At 35.1% G+C, this 20,407-nt stretch overlaps 3 protein-coding genes and 1 long non-coding RNA gene across 4 annotated transcripts in view; 1 reads left to right on the top strand and 3 right to left on the bottom strand.

Annotated features, from left to right (window-relative positions):
- The window catches only part of hoxc10a (homeobox C10a), a 3,566-nt gene extending 2,818 nt beyond the window's left edge, over window positions 1-748 (bottom strand). Inside the window, exon 1 of the mRNA XM_046869606.1 lies at window positions 1-748. This exon is cut by the window's left edge and continues 65 nt beyond it. Within this exon, the coding sequence (XP_046725562.1) occupies window positions 1-671 (671 nt within the window). The 5' untranslated portion in view covers window positions 672-748.
- The window catches only part of LOC124399004, an 11,914-nt gene extending 9,093 nt beyond the window's left edge, over window positions 1-2,821 (top strand). Inside the window, exons 2-3 of the long non-coding RNA XR_006928158.1 lie at window positions 1,561-1,632; window positions 1,730-2,821. This is a non-coding gene — a long non-coding RNA (uncharacterized LOC124399004). The remainder of the gene's footprint in view (window positions 1-1,560; window positions 1,633-1,729) is intronic.
- Window positions 2,822-5,544: 2,723 nt separating this feature from the next.
- On the bottom strand, window positions 5,545-9,285 carry hoxc11a (homeobox C11a). The gene is made up of 2 exons (XM_046869713.1): window positions 7,885-9,285; window positions 5,545-6,529 (listed from the first exon to the last, which is right to left on the bottom strand). The coding sequence occupies exons 1-2, from the start codon at window positions 8,573-8,575 to the stop codon at window positions 6,297-6,299; spliced, it is 924 nt and encodes a 307-aa protein (XP_046725669.1). The 5' UTR covers window positions 8,576-9,285; the 3' UTR covers window positions 5,545-6,296.
- A 7,958-nt stretch (window positions 9,286-17,243) lies between these two features.
- hoxc12a (homeobox C12a) lies at window positions 17,244-19,266 on the bottom strand. The gene is made up of 2 exons (XM_046868991.1): window positions 18,487-19,266; window positions 17,244-17,932 (listed from the first exon to the last, which is right to left on the bottom strand). Exons 1-2 carry the CDS (start codon window positions 19,070-19,072, stop codon window positions 17,694-17,696), a joined length of 825 nt encoding a protein of 274 aa, XP_046724947.1. The 5' UTR covers window positions 19,073-19,266; the 3' UTR covers window positions 17,244-17,693.
- Between the last annotated feature and the right edge of the window lie 1,141 nt (window positions 19,267-20,407).

The raw sequence follows: 20,407 nt of genomic DNA, 5'->3' as shown, positions 1-20,407 counted from the left end.
TGTTGTTGTCGCTTATCCACTCGATGCTCCTCTGCATTTGTCTCCTTGTCCGTTGCGTCCTGCTGCGACGTGCTGCTCTTGACAAACAAATCTCCGGCTCGTGCCTCTGCAGTGGGAGTTGTTATTCTTGAAACACGGTTAAAGTCCGAATCGAACCTGTCTTCATGCACCCTTTCAGTTGTATACACCTGGTTCCCTCGGAAATAACCGACGGAGGAGACGCCGCTTTGATCAGTGTGGTTGCTATTGTCTCCCAGGCGGATATAGGTGGAGGAGTCTGTAGACTCCTTTGGACTATTGAGATCAGACTGATAAAGACAAGGTATCGCCTCTTCCTTGACGCCACTGCTCGTAAAAGAGCATGGGTGCAAAGGCTGGGCAACAGGTTGGGCACCTCTGTAAGTTTTGGAGGCGGTCGTCCAGGCGTCCCGCTGCGACAGGTAATGCGCGTGCTCGTAGCCGCTGATTAGCACGGTACTCGGCGGCAGCTCATCCCGTTTGGAGTGGGGCACAGCAGCAGCGACGCCTAAATTTCTCATCATCTGACAGCCATATTCTGATATGTACATCCCAGAGTTTGCAGCATATCCTTCACCTCTGTATGGAGACGTTTCTCCCACCAGCGAATCCATCAGAAACGAACCGGCTGCCACGTTGTTCGGACATGACATTTTGCTGACTTGGGCGTGTTGATCTTATGTTTTAAAGCAAGCTCGTTTATGTCGGAATGGATAAGGACAGTAGGACGCTGACATCTTTTGGGAGGTGGTGGGGGGGGGGAGCGAAAAATATCGGCAACATAATTAGGATTCAAGGCGCCCCGTCATGTGAGTTTCAGACCAATGGGGTTTTGGAAGTGGCCTTGATGCGCTAGACTGTTCTGACGTCAAGAGGTTCAAGTTGCTGAGTGAGTGAAGCTCAGAGTGGAGCAATGGCGCCATCTAGTCGAAACGGTTGGGAAAATACTTTTATTTAAAAAAGAACAAAGAGCAGCCAAACGTGACACCAAGTGGATTGTGAGACCCCAAAAAAAGCAACCTAGCGAAAAACTGACCAACTAAATGATAATAAAACAAATGAATAAATAATTGGCACAATTTATAATTGAGGGTCCACTCAAATAATAATACCGCGTTGACATTTTAAACAGTGGGGGGCTTTGTTCGCTACACCTATGTTGAAAACTAGATTGTGTGTGTGTGTGTGTGTGTGTGTGTGTGTGTGTGTGTGTGTGTGTGTGTATGCGTATTTTCTAGCGAGAGAAACCTACGCCTTATAGTTATCATAGTATTCTTATTCATTCATCTTACTAACCGGTCTATCCTGATCAGGGTTGCGGTAAATTCCGACTTCGAGCGAATCGTACATATTTTTACACTTGAAGGAATTTAACCTTGACGCCCTTATGCAGTGAGAAAGTCAATAAAGTGAAATTGCTTTGTAGACTACAAGAAGAAAAAATGAATCTTCATGTGAGCTCCAATACCATCTAAGAGCATCAAGTGGGAAAAACTCGTTAAGAGAACCGAAAACAACATATTTTGTTTTCTGTATTTTTAGTGCTCGGTTCATATACTTTGAGAAGAAGCCTGGTTTCAATCTTTGTTTGAGGAATCATCTTCGACATCCGGGGTAAGTTCATTCCACCTTCTGGGTTCCAGAAGAATGCACCCTAAATTAAAGTCAGTTTTTATTTCAATCCTATTTAATAACATTTCAATCCTTTCAGTGTTTGCAATGGAAACCACTCATCCCTAGTATGGCATAACACACTTCTGTGTGTGTGTGTGTGTGTGTGTGTGTGTGTGTGTGTGTGTGTGTGTGTGTGTGTGTGTGAATTATGAATGAATGAATAAATAAATAAGTCACCTGAGGGTGCATTATATTTTATTATAAAATTAATATCTATGAATGTAAAATTGGAATAAACAAAACTGTTTTTTTTTTAATAATTATTTTAATCGGTTATTAGCGCAAGATAGTTTATCTAGTTGAGATCAGGTCTACTGTTTGTCTAACTAATGTCATTCTTCTTGCATATATTATTGTGTATTATATTTGAGTGAAATAGTGGGAAAATGTACTTTTGCCAGAGCTTATAAACATTGGACAAATAATTTTTGAAAGTAAAATCTTTGTATTTATTTAATGTATCCATAAATATATCTTAGAGTATGTTTTATTTAATATGCTTATTTGTAATACTACGTTTAAATACATATTTTACATGAACAAATACATGCATTGTAAAATCTGTCTTTTTGCATATTTCAAAATTATTATTTAAAAAAGTTTAAATCATTAATTTTTTTTTTTGTAATATTATCTTGAATACATAACTTTTTGCACTTGGGCTATTTGCTACAATAAAGCGTGTATTGTTCAGGGTTGTTTTTATATTGAATATTTTACACGAGAATTGTTTAATTGTGATAAATGGTCTCTGTCAAGAAGTTTTCTTTACAAAATCAGAGCGTCGGGCTGTCGCATTGTGAATGAATTGTAATTCTCATTTCTCTCACAACAGTTTTTGAAATTGTTTTCAGCTGTATTTTACAATACTCAAATGTAAAAAAGAATGTCTGTAAAAAATCGGATTAGCTTCTTTTTAGTTTAGGTATTAGGAGTTAGGCTTCATTAATTGTTTTTTACATTGCAGAATAATATTTTTTAAATATAATTTATGGTTTAGTCTGTGTTTATGTTATAAGTTTAATCGGTACCAGTGTGAAATTTATGTTTAACCTTTTTCATAAACTTTGTGTATTATAATTAAACCAATACCATTGTTTTGTCTAAAATCTAAATAAAAAAGCAATTGAAAGAATAATTGTGTGTACTGTTTATTTTGTTTTATTTGATCACAATACTCTCTTGAAAAAAAAATTGTGTTCTGAATTTTAAAAAGAAGGAAATGCATATGCATGTACATGGTCTATTTAAAATGAAAGAAAGAAATCTAAAATTTGGAAATTAATTTGTAGTACTTCACGCGCTAAGGACGTGAGAAGATGGTTGCGGCATTGGCTGCTTTTTTGAGTTGAAGCTCTCAGAAACATTCTTGCAATATAGAAGTGACTCTGCTGAAGCGTCTTTCTTTACCATGATGGCAACTATCCACTGCGCCTAAAGGAAATGTATGGTTGATGCATGTAACATCTCAAAGACAATTATAAACCAGAGAGCGATAATCAGAAATCACCGGCATTTTATTACATTTTAAAATCACGAAAAACCAAACAAATAACTGCTGATCAATAGACTATAGAATAGAATACATATTTACAACATTTCACACATCCACACAATAGGGATCAAGCTATAGTGCTCAAATACCATAAGTGTTTAAAGCTACAATAGAAAGTTATATTGATATTTTTAGTTTTTCTTTGAGTTTGTGTTTTCCATCTCGTCGGCATATTACAAAATCGAAATCCAGCCTCCATTTTATTTTTTTATAGTGAGTTGGCTCCAGACTCTGAGTCTGAAAGTATTGATGTCTATGAAGTCTAGGCCATTTCCTCATTTTTCTTCATTATTGCACTCAGATGACAGCCAGCGCGAGCGATCACTCTTTTTGGCATCTTACCCCTTCAATTTTGTTGAAATAAAATACTTTAGCAAAAGAAAATCTGAATTATATTTCGTTTAAATGGTCTTATTTGTCATTCCTACAAGCTGCCCTGAAAGCGGGTCATTTCACTGCACATAGACCTCTTTCCAGGCAATGCGGACAATCCAGTGTCTCCCTTTTGGTAGGCGGACACTCAAGGAGTCTTCTTCGGTTGGTTGATGACGAAAGTCGAAGGAATTCGACAAAGTAGCTACGTCACCAAACCAGGGCCAAGGTTGGTGGGCGTGGCATGTGTAGTCTTTTACCCTTGATCCTTGGCTATGCCCCCAACCCCTATTCTTTCTGGTTTGCTATCTGTCTCTCCCACAAATCTGCGACAAAGCTCTCTGCCAAGTAAAGCATGAAAATGATGCATGTTAGTTTCTGTTCTTTTGCAAAAAATACAATGAAATAAATACACATCTAGTAGGCAAAGTTGAATAAAAGCAGAAGTATGTGTCACATATACATTACAGTATATGCACAGGATATTACAAATATTTTTTGCATCACATCTCCCATCTTGTTAAGAAGCTGGGATTAAATATGATTATCAGATTTGAATCTTATTACTATCAAACTATCGTTCAAACTATCATTCGTCCAGGAGTAAGTTCATTATTAAGTGCACACTGTATGAAATTTACAAGAGTGTTACACGGATTTTATTGCGTGTACTCCTTTTAAATAGTTAATAGCTAATAAAAAAGCAGGAAAAAACGCAAAAAAACGAATGCATTGCCTTGCATGAACAGAAAGCTCATTTTATTGGGATAATAAGGTGTATTTACTGGGTGTGGCAAGTTATCTGGTGGACCTGCAGGTTAAAGTCTGCCTTTTTTTTTTTACACATTGTTCTTTGCAAGCACGATTATTCACATTTGTCTTCCACTGGTTCACGTGTTATCCTTGTTTTAATTTTAATTTCAGTTTACTGCAAGAGAATAAAGGTAAAGGTATTTAGCTTAGTGAAGCGCAAAGACCACGTTTTATTCATTGACGTTCATCTGCGCATGCACTGAGCACACACGCCAATATTTTACGAATATTTTCATGAATTGGATTATGTTAGCCTGCATCTCAACAGGCTGTGCACAAATCCTGTTGCCCCTTTGCCTGCTTGTGTGTCTGTGAAGAGTGTTTGTATGTGTGTGTGTGTGTGTGTGTGTGTGTGTGTGTGTGTGTGTGAAGAGTGTGTGTGTGTGTGTGTGTGTCGTCTCAAATTGCTTTCGTTCAGTCTTTTTTTAATTATCGACATTTTCCTGAGGATGAATCGAAGATTTAGCATAGCTAGTTCCACTTCAATATGATTTATAGAATATTAGTGAATTAATATGCAACGTGCATTAACACGCGGTGGTGTTACACGTGGTTGATTGTACATGTAGACTACTGTTGTTCATTCTCTAAGTTCTTTCAAGTTTCTTTGTTCGAAGATTCAGATTCTCTTGTTTACTGTTTACTGCGGAAGTAGATGCCATTCCCCACGAACAGACGGTGCAATTAAGAGAAAAAAATAGCCATTTAGGGCTTCTATCTTTATGGCACTGTCTAGACCTCAAGAGTGGCGATTCCATTTAGTGGGTACTAAAAGAGGTTATCTTTTCCCTCTGTCTTTCTCTCAGACTACGAACTACAATTTCAATGTCTTTGCACTATGGTTGCTAGTTCAAGTAGACTTTTTTTTGGTGCAAAACACGAATATACAATGTTTATTTCTTATACATACCTCAATGTGCTGTTTAAAAAAGTGAAAAAAAAAGTAAAAAAAAAAAAAAAAGGGGATTTTATTATGCGATTGTAAAATGTTCTTTGAAGGAGATGTCCATTTTCTTAGCACTGTTAAACACTTCAATTGCTGAAAGGTTTAATCGCTGTGAAGTTTTTCGACTGGCTCACTTTCTGAAATTGAGTCAGGATTCACTTGGAAATGCCTTTACCAATGTATATATTTATTTCATATGCGATATACCATATATAATAATACACAGTCCAAATGTAATCTTTGCGACAAATGAACACTGGGCATAACATAAAGCAAATAAATTAAAGAAAAGAACATGGGTCCTATAGGCTAAAGCGCGCGAGTAATGCTCGAGCAATATAAAGAAAATAGCAGCAATGTTAAGGAAAGTGAACATCATATTAACTCTATTTACAATCACAAATGCATGTTTGCATAGTCTCTGTACAAGGAATACATTTTTACAAATTGTACAAGTCACAGTTTATAATGACGAAAATATATATTTAAAAAAAAAAAAAGAAAAAACGAAAAGAAAAGAAAAGAAAAGTAAAATACAATAGTTTTGTACGACGACTCCGACTTCAGTTCGACTTTGTTTTGGTACATATTTACAGCAAGTCATTAAATGTGTATTGTTAATAAGATACCTAGAAAGAGTTCAGTGTAGCATAGTGTAGTGTAGTGTAGTGTAGTGTAGTGTAGTGTAGTGTAGTGTAGTGTAGTGTAGTGTAGTGTAGTGTAGTGTAGTGTAATGAAAATTGAACGGGCTTGAATTAAAATCTCCATATTTATCGTCCCAAAACACATTTTCTCTGTTGTTATGAAAAATTAGTAATGTCTATTTCAATGATGAGTAGACCATAGAATGATGGAACATCCAAAGTTTTCGGAATATCAAGTAAAATCAACCTTGGCCTACTAAAACAAGTCCTTAGTTTACAACAATGGGTTCCCAGAGAAATACTGCAGGCGGTCTCTGCTTAATTTCTTTTCTTTCATTCTGCGATTTTGAAACCATATTTTCACTTGTCTGTCAGTGAGGTTCAGCATTCTGGACAGCTGCAGCCTTTTCTCCTTGTTGATGTAAACGTTAAAGAAAAACTCTCGTTCCAGTTCGCGAATCTGAAACTTTGAGTATGGACATCTCTTCTTCCTCGTGCGGGGGGCACCTTGAAAATATTACAAAGACAATGAAAGGTCATTATCTTGCAACAAATGAATGAAAAATAGTGTGCTGCTAAAACACGGTAAAAGTCTAATACTTGTTCATTCACTAAATAGCAACGTAAAATGTAAAAATAAATATATTTAAAAAACGAGCTTGGAACTGGGTATAGAGGGGGAAATGGAGGCAAAAATATTTTACGCTGTAAATAAAATTATGACTGGATGTTAAAGGATGAAGAATCAAATAAACATTGCTCGCTTAAATCTTCAGGTAATTCGTGCAATAAGCAGTTAATTGACATTTCATTTTCTTGTTTTGAATCCCGAAGCTAACAATGAGGATTACTTTGAATAATATATAATAATACAGTACTACTACTACTACTACTACTATAATAATAATAATAATAATAATAATAATAATAATAATAAAATAATATCAACAATAATAATAAAACTACTATTACTATTACTACTACTACTACTACTAATAATAATAATAATAATAATAATAATTTAACAACAAACAATGATTCTGGTTCATTTTCTTGATTCAATTAATTTACAATTTCAATTACATACAAAGTAAATCACTGGATATTACAAGACATGCAGTGATGTTCCCTGACGATATGGAATAAAATGACAATACAAAAATGATGTTTACTCAGATCTGGTAGAATTATATATAAATGTATTTATTTAATTCTTTTTTTTTTTTATTAAAATAGGGCCTGCAGCATAAACCACGGTGTTTACACTAAACTGTCGTTTCTTTGTTCCCACTAATAACGCACTAAAACCAAGACAGACAGACAGACAGACAGACAGACAGATAGATAGATAGATAGATAGATAGATAGATAGATAGATAGATAGATAGATAGATAGATAGATAGAAATGTTCATTACACACAACTAGTCATCACTATTCTATCAAGTGCACGATATAACAATACGACTTGTACCAAGACATGGCTAATATGCATGAAAGCTGCTAAAAGAAAATAAATGACAGGACGCCAAAAGTTGTGTTCTGCCCAATTGGTTTTTACTCGCAAAAGCCCAATAAGAAAACCTCCTAAAATGCCCAACGCAAGTTCACGATCAAAGTTAGCATTTGTCACAATAGCGCGCTGTTAAAATTTCACAGACTCTCGGATAGCAGCGTCTGTGTATAACATCCCCCTTTTTCAAAGCGTGTTCCCATCGTAAAAATTCTTTTCGTTGAAGGAAAGAGCTTTGTAGGTTATAATAAAATCCTTTGAATGCTTATAAAACTCCACATAAAAATCTGACCGACAAAACACCGGGCTAATCCCTTAACCTTTTCCTATTTACAGCTTCGGGTACCTACTCGAATGGTTGATTTTGTTTTCGTTGCCGTCCTTTGTGCCCGAGGAGCTACACGAGCCCGAATTAGTTTGTTCCTCTTCGTCCTCGGCGTTCTTTTCTGGCTCTTCCTCCCCGGACACTGCGCTGGGCTGCTGGGACGTGCTTTCGAGTTTTGTCGACTCGCTCTTTTGTAAACAATGGTCGGACTGATTGTCGGTGTTACAATACGCCGTTTCGAAAAAACGATCAAAACCTTGAGGCAGCACGTTGTTCTTCCCAACACTGGAATAGAAACCAGTAGACGGGTGGTTCGAGCTAGGATGGTGGTGATGGTGATGGTGGCTGTACACGCTCTCGTTTTTCATGAGCATTTCTGTCATGGTGGATGGCGGAAGACAGTCCCTGTGCACCAGATCCTCTCCGGAGTAGCACGTCGCGTAGTTAGTTCTGTGGTGCCACTTGCTGGAAGGATCCAGTCCGTAGGAAACATCACGTACTGGTTGCACTTGAGATAAATTTGCAGTGTAGGGGTATGTAATTTGCCGCGAAGGCCCCTGCGGAAGAAACGAAGAAACCGTGGAAAATTCAGGGACGTAGTAAGTGCAGCTGGGGAGGTAGATATTGGAGGCACAGCCCGTCCTGTCCCCGAACTCAGATGTCCGGTCTTTACGTGTCTGCGAGCAGAAGTTGCTCAGATTTACCGAGTTAAACATCTTTCCCCTAGTACTCCTTTGCTTACTATAGATAGATGTTTTGGATTCGAGCTGCAAAAGGAGAAAATTTGGGAAGGCGAGATGACGCGCAATCCGTCTAAGTCGCCCTGTAACACGTGATCGAAAGTAGATATTGTCATATATCAATTTGGAGCACTTGGATGCGTAGGAGTGGTTCACTTAGGTGAGCTCTTAGAGATTCCAACAATTACATTTGTAAACAACACGGAAGCACGCGGAATATAAAGTAACTCGTGATTTGGTTTGTTGTATTTAGTTTATGAGAATGAAAGATTTAGTTTCTATTTAAAGGAAAGGCGAAAAGCCTGCATGCTAAGTAGCAATGGGTTTTAAGATTTAACGAGGTAAGACGTTTTAACACTTTTTCATATTCTGGATTATTTTGGAGTAGCCTAAAAATATACATTTAGACCATAGTGAAGTCCACCCACTTCATTTGAATTATTTACCCACGCTGATCGCTTATAGCTAGTTTTTTTTTTTTTTTTTTTTGTCGAACATTTAGCTCAGTCAGCTAGTTTTGATAAATAGTGCATGGATGTTAAATGTTAGCTCCACCCTATTTTTGCATATGTTTTTTTCCTGAAATAGTTCATCTAAATTGTTAATTTGTAAGTTAATACAAGTTATGTATTATAACGTTTTTATCGTTTTATAATTATTATTAAAATTAGCTACGAATTTTGAAACTTAGTGTTTGACTCATGAATGTCTAAACGGTTTCAGGGCTTATTGCGCTTTCTTTTGAGTCACTGATTAATCACATTTTGTTGCATGGAGAATGTAATTTTATTATATGATCGTGTGCTTAAAGATGCCATTAGTGGCCGTGGAATTAAATCTATCTTTATTTGATAACATTTTGTTATAGATTGCTTTTGATACATGTGATACATTTTGAAATTAAAGCGAAAAAGATAATAAAAAAATGAGAAAAAAAGATGATTGTGTTTTCTTTTCTTTCTCCTGCACTCCACACTATTGTCTATTAAGAGAAACAATTGTTTTAATTCAGCTCTTTTACAGGTTCTATTACTGGAATTTGGCTGCACGTGTTTTATATTGGTTTTTTCGGTGTCTTAGTTACACAATAAAATCTTTTTTTTTTTTTTTTTGTAGAACATAAGAATCATATTAGGGTAGCATTCAAGTTCTTTACAGATATAACCAATAGACATTTATATGAATAGAAGAACTGCATAAAATCCTTTGAATTGAACATTAAATAATAATAGTAATAGTCCAGATGTCTGGTAAATTATTACTTGTTGAAATTTTGCCTATTCTAAAAATCAGCTAAGGATTTAATTAAAACATTCACATATTAAAAAGCATTATATGGTTCTACCTGGGATTCTTTAATTACAACACGTTATGAAATATTGATCCTCAGCAGAGAGCAAAGTAAGTGCAATTTTTAAGCTATATGGATCATTATACATCAAAAATCTGATGCTTAAAGCCTCGCATATGCTCATGAACATGTAAATAACGATTTTGAATAATGCAAGAAAAAAAGAGAAATATAAAACATGCAAAACACAATACAAATTGAATTATAATGTCTCAAATTGAAGATGCTTGAATTGGTCTCAATATCCTTTACATTTTTTTTTTTGTTTTTTTTGTTTTTTTGTTTCTTAAACTAGGGTAATTAATGTTTGTACATTAATTGTAAATAAGTAATAAAGTAAACTGGTAAATGTGTTTTATGATACACTTTGTATAGTCACGAAGGTAACTAGCAACCTATTAATACCGCACGAGGCTAATATACAGTATATAAGTGCAATCCTTTAATATCACTTTCAGTTTTTAAAACAGCAGTTTGGAAAAATACAAAATGTGTTACTTTGTCAGTCATACGAAGCAAAGCAAAGTAAGTCCAAAATTTCAAGCATCGTCTTGTAGAGTAACCTATAGACAGTTTCAATGTTTTTCTTTTTGAAAGGTATGAGTTTAGTGCCTCTTTTCTAAAAGGCAAAGGGTGGTCTTGCAACACACCCGCATCCAAGTGCAAAGAAGCCAGACAGCTATCCAGACGCAGCACTTGAATTTGACCACTAGAATTCTTTATACTGCTACCATTAAAAACTGCAATATGCAAAAAAAGAAGGCATTTTTAATTATTTAAAAAATACAATAAACTAATACGTCACTAAAGAAGTTTTTAAATGCATCGAAACAAGTATTAGATTTTTTTCCCTCAAATTATGCAAACACGAATAAATAAGTTATTTGCAAAACCTTTGACGTTTCTTCAGTTTTCTTTTCTTCATCACAATTATCTTCTCTCTCTCTCTCTTTTTTTCCAGAAAATGTAACTGTATTGAGTTTGAGAAAAACATAAGGATGACATTATCAGCAAAAAGCTTATAATGGTAGAAGTAAAACAAAAAATTAAGGTAATCAAATAAACAAAGCAAAACTAGTAATTCATAAATAGCTGAAAGCAGATTTTTTGGGTTTTCCGTGTTAAGCAAAAAAAACAGTGTCTTTGTAATCTTAAGATATTTATGTAGGATTGTCACTCATTTTGTTTATAATTTAAAAATAGCAAATAAAACTGAAACTGAACAAAAAATCTTGATATACAACGATTAGTAAAAGCTGATGATATATATATAAAAAAATCAAAAGTAAAGTTTTAAACATGCTGTATCTGTCTGTACTAGAGGAACTTATCCTCGAATTTCTCTTTTATTTTTAGGAAAATAGATAAAAAGATCATATGCGTAAGCCACTCGAATATTGCGTCGTGCATCACTTGTTTGCGCAACTGGCAACACAAGTCTTGCAAAGCAAAAACCAATTATGTACATGTTTAAAATGTTGCTATGCTTTACATTATCTTATATTGTTTCCCTCTCGCAGTAGGACCCAGAAGTTCAAACAAAGACTCAGCTGTTTCCCCACCAAAGCAGTCACCATTTCTTCGCAAATGGTCAGCCCCTGCTGGAGATTTGGCAATTGTGGACACTGTGTACAATTTAAATTGAACAAACTGCGTGCCCATGAAAAGGTCCTTTAAAGTCTTCAGAGCGACCGAGGACAGAGGTGTTGTAAAGGTTTGCCATCCCCTGCTTTAAACCATCGCTATTACGCGCCACAGGTTTTACGGCTGTCTGTGGATTCTAAGCAATGTCACCCTCTTTCCATAATTCCAACGATACAATGTGATGCTAATCTAAATATATAAAAAATTCCTAAAAAATTTCCTGTATACATTACATATATACACACACACAGACCCATGTATACAGCTTTAAATGTGTAAACACTGACCCATGTATACTCCAAGTAATTAAGCACTGCCTTAAGTTTTGAGTTGTTGGAAAACAAAACTAAAATAGGAAGCAGTGTTAGATATTATTGTCCCCTCATGGCCTAGATAAATTTAATTGGATGTAAGTCGGGCTGTTAAACTCTATTGCATGAGCTGTGAACACGATTAAGGTACAGGGAAATTGCTCCTTTTTATTTTTATTTATTTGGTGGGGTTCTTTTAACTGAAGTACCGGAGCGTTCACGGAGCAATATAAAGCACACACACACACACACACACACACACACACACACACACACACGCGCGCGCGCATATGTTTTTGCCAAACCAGGGATAGGTGCTACGCGAAAAACAAGTAAAAAACCTCTGCAAATAATCATATCATCGATGCGTGAAAGTGGGGATTAGCTGACTGACTGAGATTAGTTTTGGTTGAAGCATTTTGAGTTGATTCACTCGATATTATAGCGGTGTGTGTTTTGTTGGAACCGTGAAGGCTGTGTTGTGTATTTAAAAATAAATATAAAAGAAATACAAAAGAAACGTTTTGACGTTTAACAACTAGAAAAAGAAATAAAAAAGAAAGAATGCTGATTTGGCGTATTACTGAGGTTTTCTATAAATTAAAGATTTTGATTACAAATATTTTTGTTCCTTGCTTAAAGTTATTTCTATTTTTTAACGTGATGAAATGGGTTCATTCGCTTAAGTTGTTTTTTTTTTTGCGCGTATGACATTTTGTTGTTGTATGATTTTCTTACATTGTGTAACTCGTTGTTTGACTTTTGAACATTAAATGTTTAATGGTTTCCCGGTTGTACTTTTTTTGGAGGAGGTGGTGTCTCCAAGAGTCTATACAGAACCCTTCAACAGAAATATTTCCTATCAGAAATAAATTCTATAATCCTGTTTTGTAAGCTTTAATTATCCAATGATACTTTAAAGAACCAGTGAAAAAAAAATACTGTAAGATCTCAATAATGTTCACATTTAATTCTGCAATGTTTGCTGGAACATATTGTTTTATATTCTGTTATTATTTATAATAATACAGAGAATATAGTATTATTATTATTTTTATATAATAAATTTTATTATTATTATTATTATTATTATTATTATTATTATTATTATTATTGTTGTTGTTGTTGTTGTTGTTGTTGTTGTTGTTGCTGCTGCTGCTAATTAGCTGTTGCGCTAATATAACGGTTATACACCTCAGATTATATCCTCAGATGTTTTGGAAAAAAATGACTATGAATTTCAATGTTCACTTTTGTTTCCCTTGCATTTTTTTGTGCATTTATCAAAAAAAAAAAAAAAAAAAAAAAAAAAGTATTATGCTGGATATGTTGTTCTCTGCAAGTCGTATTACGGATGGTTAGGTATATGAAAAATAAAATATGCCAGATAAACATAAATACTAAAAAAAATTTTATTTATATTTGACACAGTGTACACCTTTTAGTTTTCTTTTACAGGCCAGTTTTTTGAAATCGCAGATAAAACATCTGCGAAAACAGTGGTGTTGAAATGAGAAACAGTTATTGGTTAATGCACGCTTTATATGGTGAAGTGTGTATACTGGAAAAGTGTCACTGCACATTCTTGTTAGTCTTAGAATGCGAATGTCAGACCAATAAACAGAGTCAGACATTTAAAATATATGAAGAAAAGCTTATGATATGTGTGTAATTATATCAGTGATTATATGCAAATAACATTTTGCATTTTTTTCAGAACATAGCAACTGTGCATGACTACATTTTAACTTGAGTTGTGAACTGTGCTGGGTGCTTGAAATCCATGTAAGGTGCACACTAACTTGACCTTCAATTTGCTCTTTGCTCCCGCCCACCAAAACGGGCCTAAGACAGAGGGGGGTGGTATCGAGACTCATCCTCTTCCTGAATTCTTACCCTGGCTGTTTTGTTTTGCACCACGGACATAAAAGTATACGAAGCTAAAGGCTACAGGAGAAAACGTATATTCATTTTACCATCAATAATTTGCTACTCAATTTAACTAGCATTTAAATCATATTCTTATTACATAACTGCAATTCTACAATCTAAGTGGTTTTGCAATGTTGGATTGTCCGAAAAGTTCTGGGAGCGGAGAAGTGAAAAACGACGTGTAAAGCTCCTGAAGCATCAGATCAAACGCACAGGGACTGAAGAAAAAAAAACACTAATTCATGCAAAATTATTAAATCACACGGTGGTGATAAGGTGAAGAAGTGCAGACGCAAATTGAATTTGTTCACTGATTTATTTACCGATTAGTTCAACGATTCATCCTATGATAAAATCATATGTTTGTTACTAAAAAAAAAAGTGAAATAACTTGTTTGATTTTTTTTAAGGTTTCTGTACAGTTTCTACTTGAGTGCTGACATGCTCCACCTTTTAAATAAAGTAGCTTTACGTCATCTGACGTTGTTTACAGGACTAAAAGTTTTCACACAGATATTATATTCGGTATAATTCTAATGTCTTGAACTTATTAAAAACTGTGAAGTTTAAGAAAAATAATTATTAAGCCAAAAATGAAACAAGAGGACAACAACAACAACAACAATAATAATTATTATTATAACAAAAATAAAATTTGAAATAATAATAATAATAATAATAGTAATAATAACAACAACAACAACAACAACAATAATAATAATAATAATAATAATAATAATAATAATAATAATAATAATAATAATGCTTTTGTTTTCATACTATACTTTACTTGCTAATAGAGAAAAAATATTATCATAAAGAAATAAAAATAGTCCCAAATGTATTGCAAATAGGTTCATAACTTTTTTGTATAAATGTGTCACAATTTCTCTTGAAATAACTTTCTCACGTAACATAGGTTCCTTCCTATCGTCGCCCTTTTTTTTCTTTCAGCAAAGAAGATTTTATTTGATGCAGGGGGTGTGAGGGGGCGATTTGGGATTGCTTAGACCACATGACAACACAAGTTCTGAGTGAAGGGCACGGTCTGAGCCGCTGAGACAAACCCCCATAAACAAACTGAACCAGGCTCAAAGTCAAAAACGCCGCAGCGCATAAAGTGTGGTTGTATAGACTGAAGCATTTGCTTTTAAAAGGAAGCAGCCATGTGTCTGATTGACAGCGACGTCAACAATAATACCTCCAACTTAAGACCACTTTTTGTTTATTACTATGGCTGATTGTTAACAAATATCGTATTCGCGTGATCCAAAAATAATACAATTTTGGTTGACGGTTTAAAAATATGATTTGTAAGAAAATGAAAAAAAAAATCAAATGCCAACGATAGCTGGTATATTTCAGTTCTTCAGGAATTCAAAAGTAGTGGTGGTCCCTATCCGACGCGCCTAAAGTGGCTAAAATTCGGCTCCAGAAATGTAAACGGACTTTGCATAAAACTGGCGGATTCCGCAGTTGGGCCTAAAGTTCAACGAGCGAGTCTCCCCTATAGGTGTAAATATTTACTTGGTGTGACAAAGTACCAAAATTCGAGACCTAGACCTTTTGCACCTACTAACAGAAAGACCATTACTCATGCCACGGACTCTTAGTAAAAAAAGTCTGATTTCGGCATAAATTAGATCAAACACAAAACCGGGTTAATTAAAAATACATTTTAGGTGTCAAATCAGGTGCATGTCAGTTCATTCGATCTAAATATGAACTATATATCTGAAGCACTGAAATAAACTTCACTCTTAGAACTTGCGTGGAATGGTGTTTGACCATACTGTAGAAGAGCAGGAAGATGTTGAAATGGAAATGCATTACAGAGAACTTTATAGACTTTATTTAACAGAAATCTGGAGCTACACATACAATAATACATTCAAGAACTCGCAGCGTTAAATACAGGACAGTTTTAAACTTGAAGATAAACGCGACATGAAAAAATATATAATTGGAAAAAAAATGTAAAGTAGCGGTAAATATGTAATAACAGGTTCCACAGATTCACGAAAAAAAATCAATGAATAAAATGGTCTACAAAAATATGAGTTCCATAACAACCCGAAAAAAGGAAAAGGTAGCACCGATAAAGAAGTGGCTTATTATTATTATTATTATTATTATTATTATTATTATTATTATTATTATTATCTTTTAGGGTTTTTTTTTTTTTTTAGAATGATAAATTCTAAAAAAAAATTTATAATACAAGCGTGGTTTAAGTTGAAATATCATAATACGATTCCAAACCACTTCTTTTTTTTTTCATAAGATTAAGACATTCCTTTTCTCTGTAAATAAAGTGTCTCTAAAATAATGCATGCTCAACACTGAAACGTAAAAGCCGCTAACTTGAACCATAAATAACATGCGATATATATATATATATATATATATATATATATATATATATATATATATATATATATATATATATATATGTTTGCATTCACACACACGGACACACACACACACACACACACACACACACACACACACACACACACACACACACATATATATATATATATATATATATATATATATATATATATATATATATATATATATATATTGCATAATATCAATCTTGATATTAAACAATATCTTCTAATAAAGGGATGCTTTAGCTTATAAGAAATTAGCAATAATTATTTAGCATCGTGGCATACGTTCTTAATACATCAGGTTCTTTAACTTTACCGTTAAAAAAAAAAGGTATCTATAGTAACTGACAGTAAATCATGCACTTCCTTCCCAAAAGCATTTTTTTGAGACTTAATTAATCCGGCCTAATTATTTCTTAACTTGAATCAAGGGACATGCAATTATGAAAGAAATTATTTTCCGTGCCAAGATTGTAACACAACCTTTTTTTTTCATGAAGATTATAAATAATCGTATCGATAGTAACAAGGTGTTACCAATCACACAGACATACCAACACAGTTATACCAGTCTTAACACCAGTCTTGACCATACTTTGATTTCAGGTCGTGACAACAACAAGGCATCGATCACCTGACACAATATATTCCAGCTGCGGTATGGTTTTCCCTCAGAGTCCTTCAGATCTGATGAACAGTTAGATGGCTGAATGTGTGCCCATGACCATGAACGTGCCTTAGAACACGTGGCGAGAGATATGGTTTTCATGATTTTTCCATCCCACGCTGTTTTGAGGCTTCTTTCCCTTCCTGGTTGAAGGTTAGCATTAAAGATTACCCACTGAAATAGTAAAGCTCGTGAAAATATTAAGAATTTATGCAATGCGATGATTATTAAGAACAACAATCGTAAGCATTCTTCATTTAGGACCTCGCTACTTATTTCTTTCTATGAAACAAGTAGATGTTTTATAATTTGACGAATAAATAGCTGACACTATCAAAAGTTCATCTTACAAAGCATGTTTTAATGGTCAGTTAATACATACATATACGTTCGCTTTGCTTGAATATCTCACAGCTTAACTTTAAGTAAATATTTGATATAACTTGCATTATATTGCAGTTCGATGTGGAGAGGGAAAGTGGTCAAGGGCACGTCTTCAAATGACGCAAGTTTATATACATTATTTTCTCTACACAACACCAGAAACACTGCATTCACTTTAATACATATATTACAATAGAAATTGGGATATCAACAGATTTTTTTTTTCTTGCTAACATTTGGTCGCGTGTCCCTGAAATGATTTCTGCTTCCTTATGCATTTTGCTATTGCGTGCAAATGCATAAATGTTGAACCATTCAAATAAAGACTATTGAAAAGAATACTGCGTTGTGTTGTTAATATTACCCACAGTGGTTGATTGGTATGGTGCTACTTTGAAACGACTGCTTAAAAAAAGGTCAAGGCCTGTTCCCTCAGCAAAAGTCTCTTCTTCTTCATTCTTCGATTCTGAAACCAGATTTTAACCTGTTGGTCACTGAGGTTGAGCCGATCTGACAACTCCCTACGCCGTTGTCGAGTGATGAATTCGTTTAGCATGAACTCGCCCTCCAGCTCGGCCAGTTGTAGTTTAGAATAGGGTTTTCGTTTCTTGCGAGTCCGGGTGTGCATCGGATACCACGGGGCACCTAGAGGGGGCAGAACACAAATTGAGAGAATGTAATAAACGCCCACCCCTAAATAAAGTACGAACCCAATGACTAAACACTATCCCAATATTATTCATACAAGCAATTTTTTTTAGACGAATAAAGATTTTCGCTCTCAAAATATTGCTACAAGCGTACCTGTGGGATGAAGCTGAGGCATGCAGATTCTAGTGGCAATGCGTAAAATAAAAGTTATTTTTAAAAGTAAAATGAAATATTTATCTGCTGTACAAACCGTCTTTTGGTTCACAGCTTAGCTTAGTGCCATAGACATTTTATGACGTTGCATTTACTACTGTATATGTAAATAAATGAACGCTATAGTGGTGGTGAACTTGGAGCATTTTAGGGCAACCCCTAGCGGCGCTTATCCACCTCGCAAGTATGCTGCAGAAAAAAAAAAAAAAAAGAAAAAAAAATCAAAGCATTTGACAGCTTATTGACAAGTAGACTCCCCTACAAAAGTTTGTCATGGTAAAAACTTTGCTGAAATGATTTACTTTTACACTTTGCATCCTCATGTGACCACCCACCTCCTCCTGCTGAGATATTGCTCGTGTGATTTGCCGAAGATATCAGGGTCTGTGTATCGTTTATCGAGCTTTTTCCTCCATCGTTGAGCACCGAGGAGCTGGAATCTGATTCGAGAGACTGACAGGACGACGGGTTTGGGGTCAGATGTTCGGTGCCATAGTCATACTTGGTGAAGGTATTACTGTTGCCCATCCCATTGTGCACCCCGTGATCTGATACTGATGTCTCCCTTGTTCTCTCTTCTCGCTTTAAGCTGACTGTGCCCTCCGAGCAAGCCTCTCTGTTTCCGCCGTTGCCGCCATAATAACATTTCTCCTCCTGGCGGGCTGTTTCAGCACAAGATCGGTTGAAAGACGGATTAATGGACAGAGGGCTGCCGAAATAGGATTGAGGATATCCATTGCACGACTCCGATGGATTCCACGGGAGGGAGCACACATTGTCCCTTCTTGGGTACGAGAGAGACGGTAGCCCCGCCAGTTGTCCTCCTGAGGCTCTAAAATTCGGGAAGTAAAACGTATCGCCAGTGTGGATGTTTACCAAAGGTCCCACAAACCCTGGATTAAGAAGATTATGCTCGCCCATTTCCGCGGGCCTGACCAACAGCTTCTAGTTTATTGCAATCTGACATTTAACGTAGTTAAACCTGGAGATGCACCTGATTGGTCATCTCCACGTCACGTGGCAGAGCATACTCGAACTCCAGAAGGTACCACCCACTTGGTCTATTTTAGACAAAACAAAACATTAACTTCTGTGTTACGGGTCTTTATATGCTTTTTAAAAATGTTATAAAATTTCGTATTAAAATGTAAAACCCTTGTTTTTTTTTTTACTCTCTTGGGGCTGCAGGTTTCAAACACTTTCTCTGGTGGTTTTCTCCAGAAAAATAGTACCGTCCCCAACCTCGTTTAATTTCTTTATAAGATAACAAATTTATAATAATTTTTTATACAAAAAGTGTATTTTTTGGGGACGCTGTGAGTGCTGATGACATTTTGTTTCCATGAAAAACCCACGATTGAATTCCGTGTCATATAAAGCTTTGATGATCCACGTTTACAGGCTTGTTTTAGAGAAAGACTGATGCTCAGCGCTTCACTAACACTCGTATTTACTGTAAAAGGGGTCAGCAGGTTGAAACCGTTGGCTTAGTAAAATTGGATGATATTCTATAAGGTTTCTTCAAGAATGGAACCTATATTTCAAAACATATGCCCTCGCACACCTCTTACGAACAACTTGAACAGATTCCCTCTATAAATACTCGCAGCCAAACTGTGGGAAGATTATTACACATCTCGCAATTCTTTTATATGAACTTTACAAGCTAGTCGAGGGTATTTAAACGTTTCAGAAGATCCAAGCACACCACACGACCTTAACTGATCAATTATTTAAAATATTAAATAGGCCGGGATATTGATAATGCTTTGGTCCAACTTATAACAACATGGAAATTTCATAAATATATATATATCCATGCTTCACTTTGTATCAGCAAAATGATCAACTATTGAAATGTTTCAAATGCTATAAATGTGTGTGTGTGTGCACAGTGTATTGGGTGCATAATATGGTAGCTGTGTATTATACTTTTAGACTAGAGAGTCAACTTTTTTTTTTTTTTTTTTTGCATATACTAGTTATAGTCTTGTGTTTGAGCTGCACATGTGATTGTGTGAATGTGGTGCAACTTTTAGTCGCTTGTTAAAATTAGCTAAAATTCCACTAAAATGCGACCCACATTTTATTAGTAGTTTTATGTAGATTTATGTAGGATTTCAGATAACGGGACGTAACTTTTAGGTGATATATTATTTTTATGAGCTGCGATACGCTACGTGATCAGGTACAAACTAAATAATGTAAAACTTTAAACGTTCATTGGCGTTTCACAATTGTAAAGAACATACTACA

The sequence above is a fragment of the Silurus meridionalis genome, chromosome 16, assembly GCF_014805685.1.
Source record: "Silurus meridionalis isolate SWU-2019-XX chromosome 16, ASM1480568v1, whole genome shotgun sequence".
Classification (NCBI taxonomy): Eukaryota; Metazoa; Chordata; class Actinopteri; order Siluriformes; family Siluridae; genus Silurus; species Silurus meridionalis.
This window is presented reverse-complemented; position numbering and strand designations above follow the sequence as displayed.

Excerpts from the sequence above, each read along its gene's own strand:
- hoxc11a (XM_046869713.1), bottom strand. The coding sequence starts at position 8,575 with ATGTTTAACTCGGTAAATCTGAGCAACTTCTGCTCGCAGACACGTAAA. Across the intron at positions 6,530-7,884 it reads AAACAAAATCAACCATTCGA|GTGCCCCCCGCACGAGGAAG; the intron begins GTAGGTACCCGA and ends AATATTTTCAAG.
- hoxc12a (XM_046868991.1), bottom strand. The coding sequence starts at position 19,072 with ATGGGCGAGCATAATCTTCTTAATCCAGGGTTTGTGGGACCTTTGGTA. Across the intron at positions 17,933-18,486 it reads CAATATCTCAGCAGGAGGAG|GTGCCCCGTGGTATCCGATG; the intron begins GTGGGTGGTCAC and ends TGCCCCCTCTAG.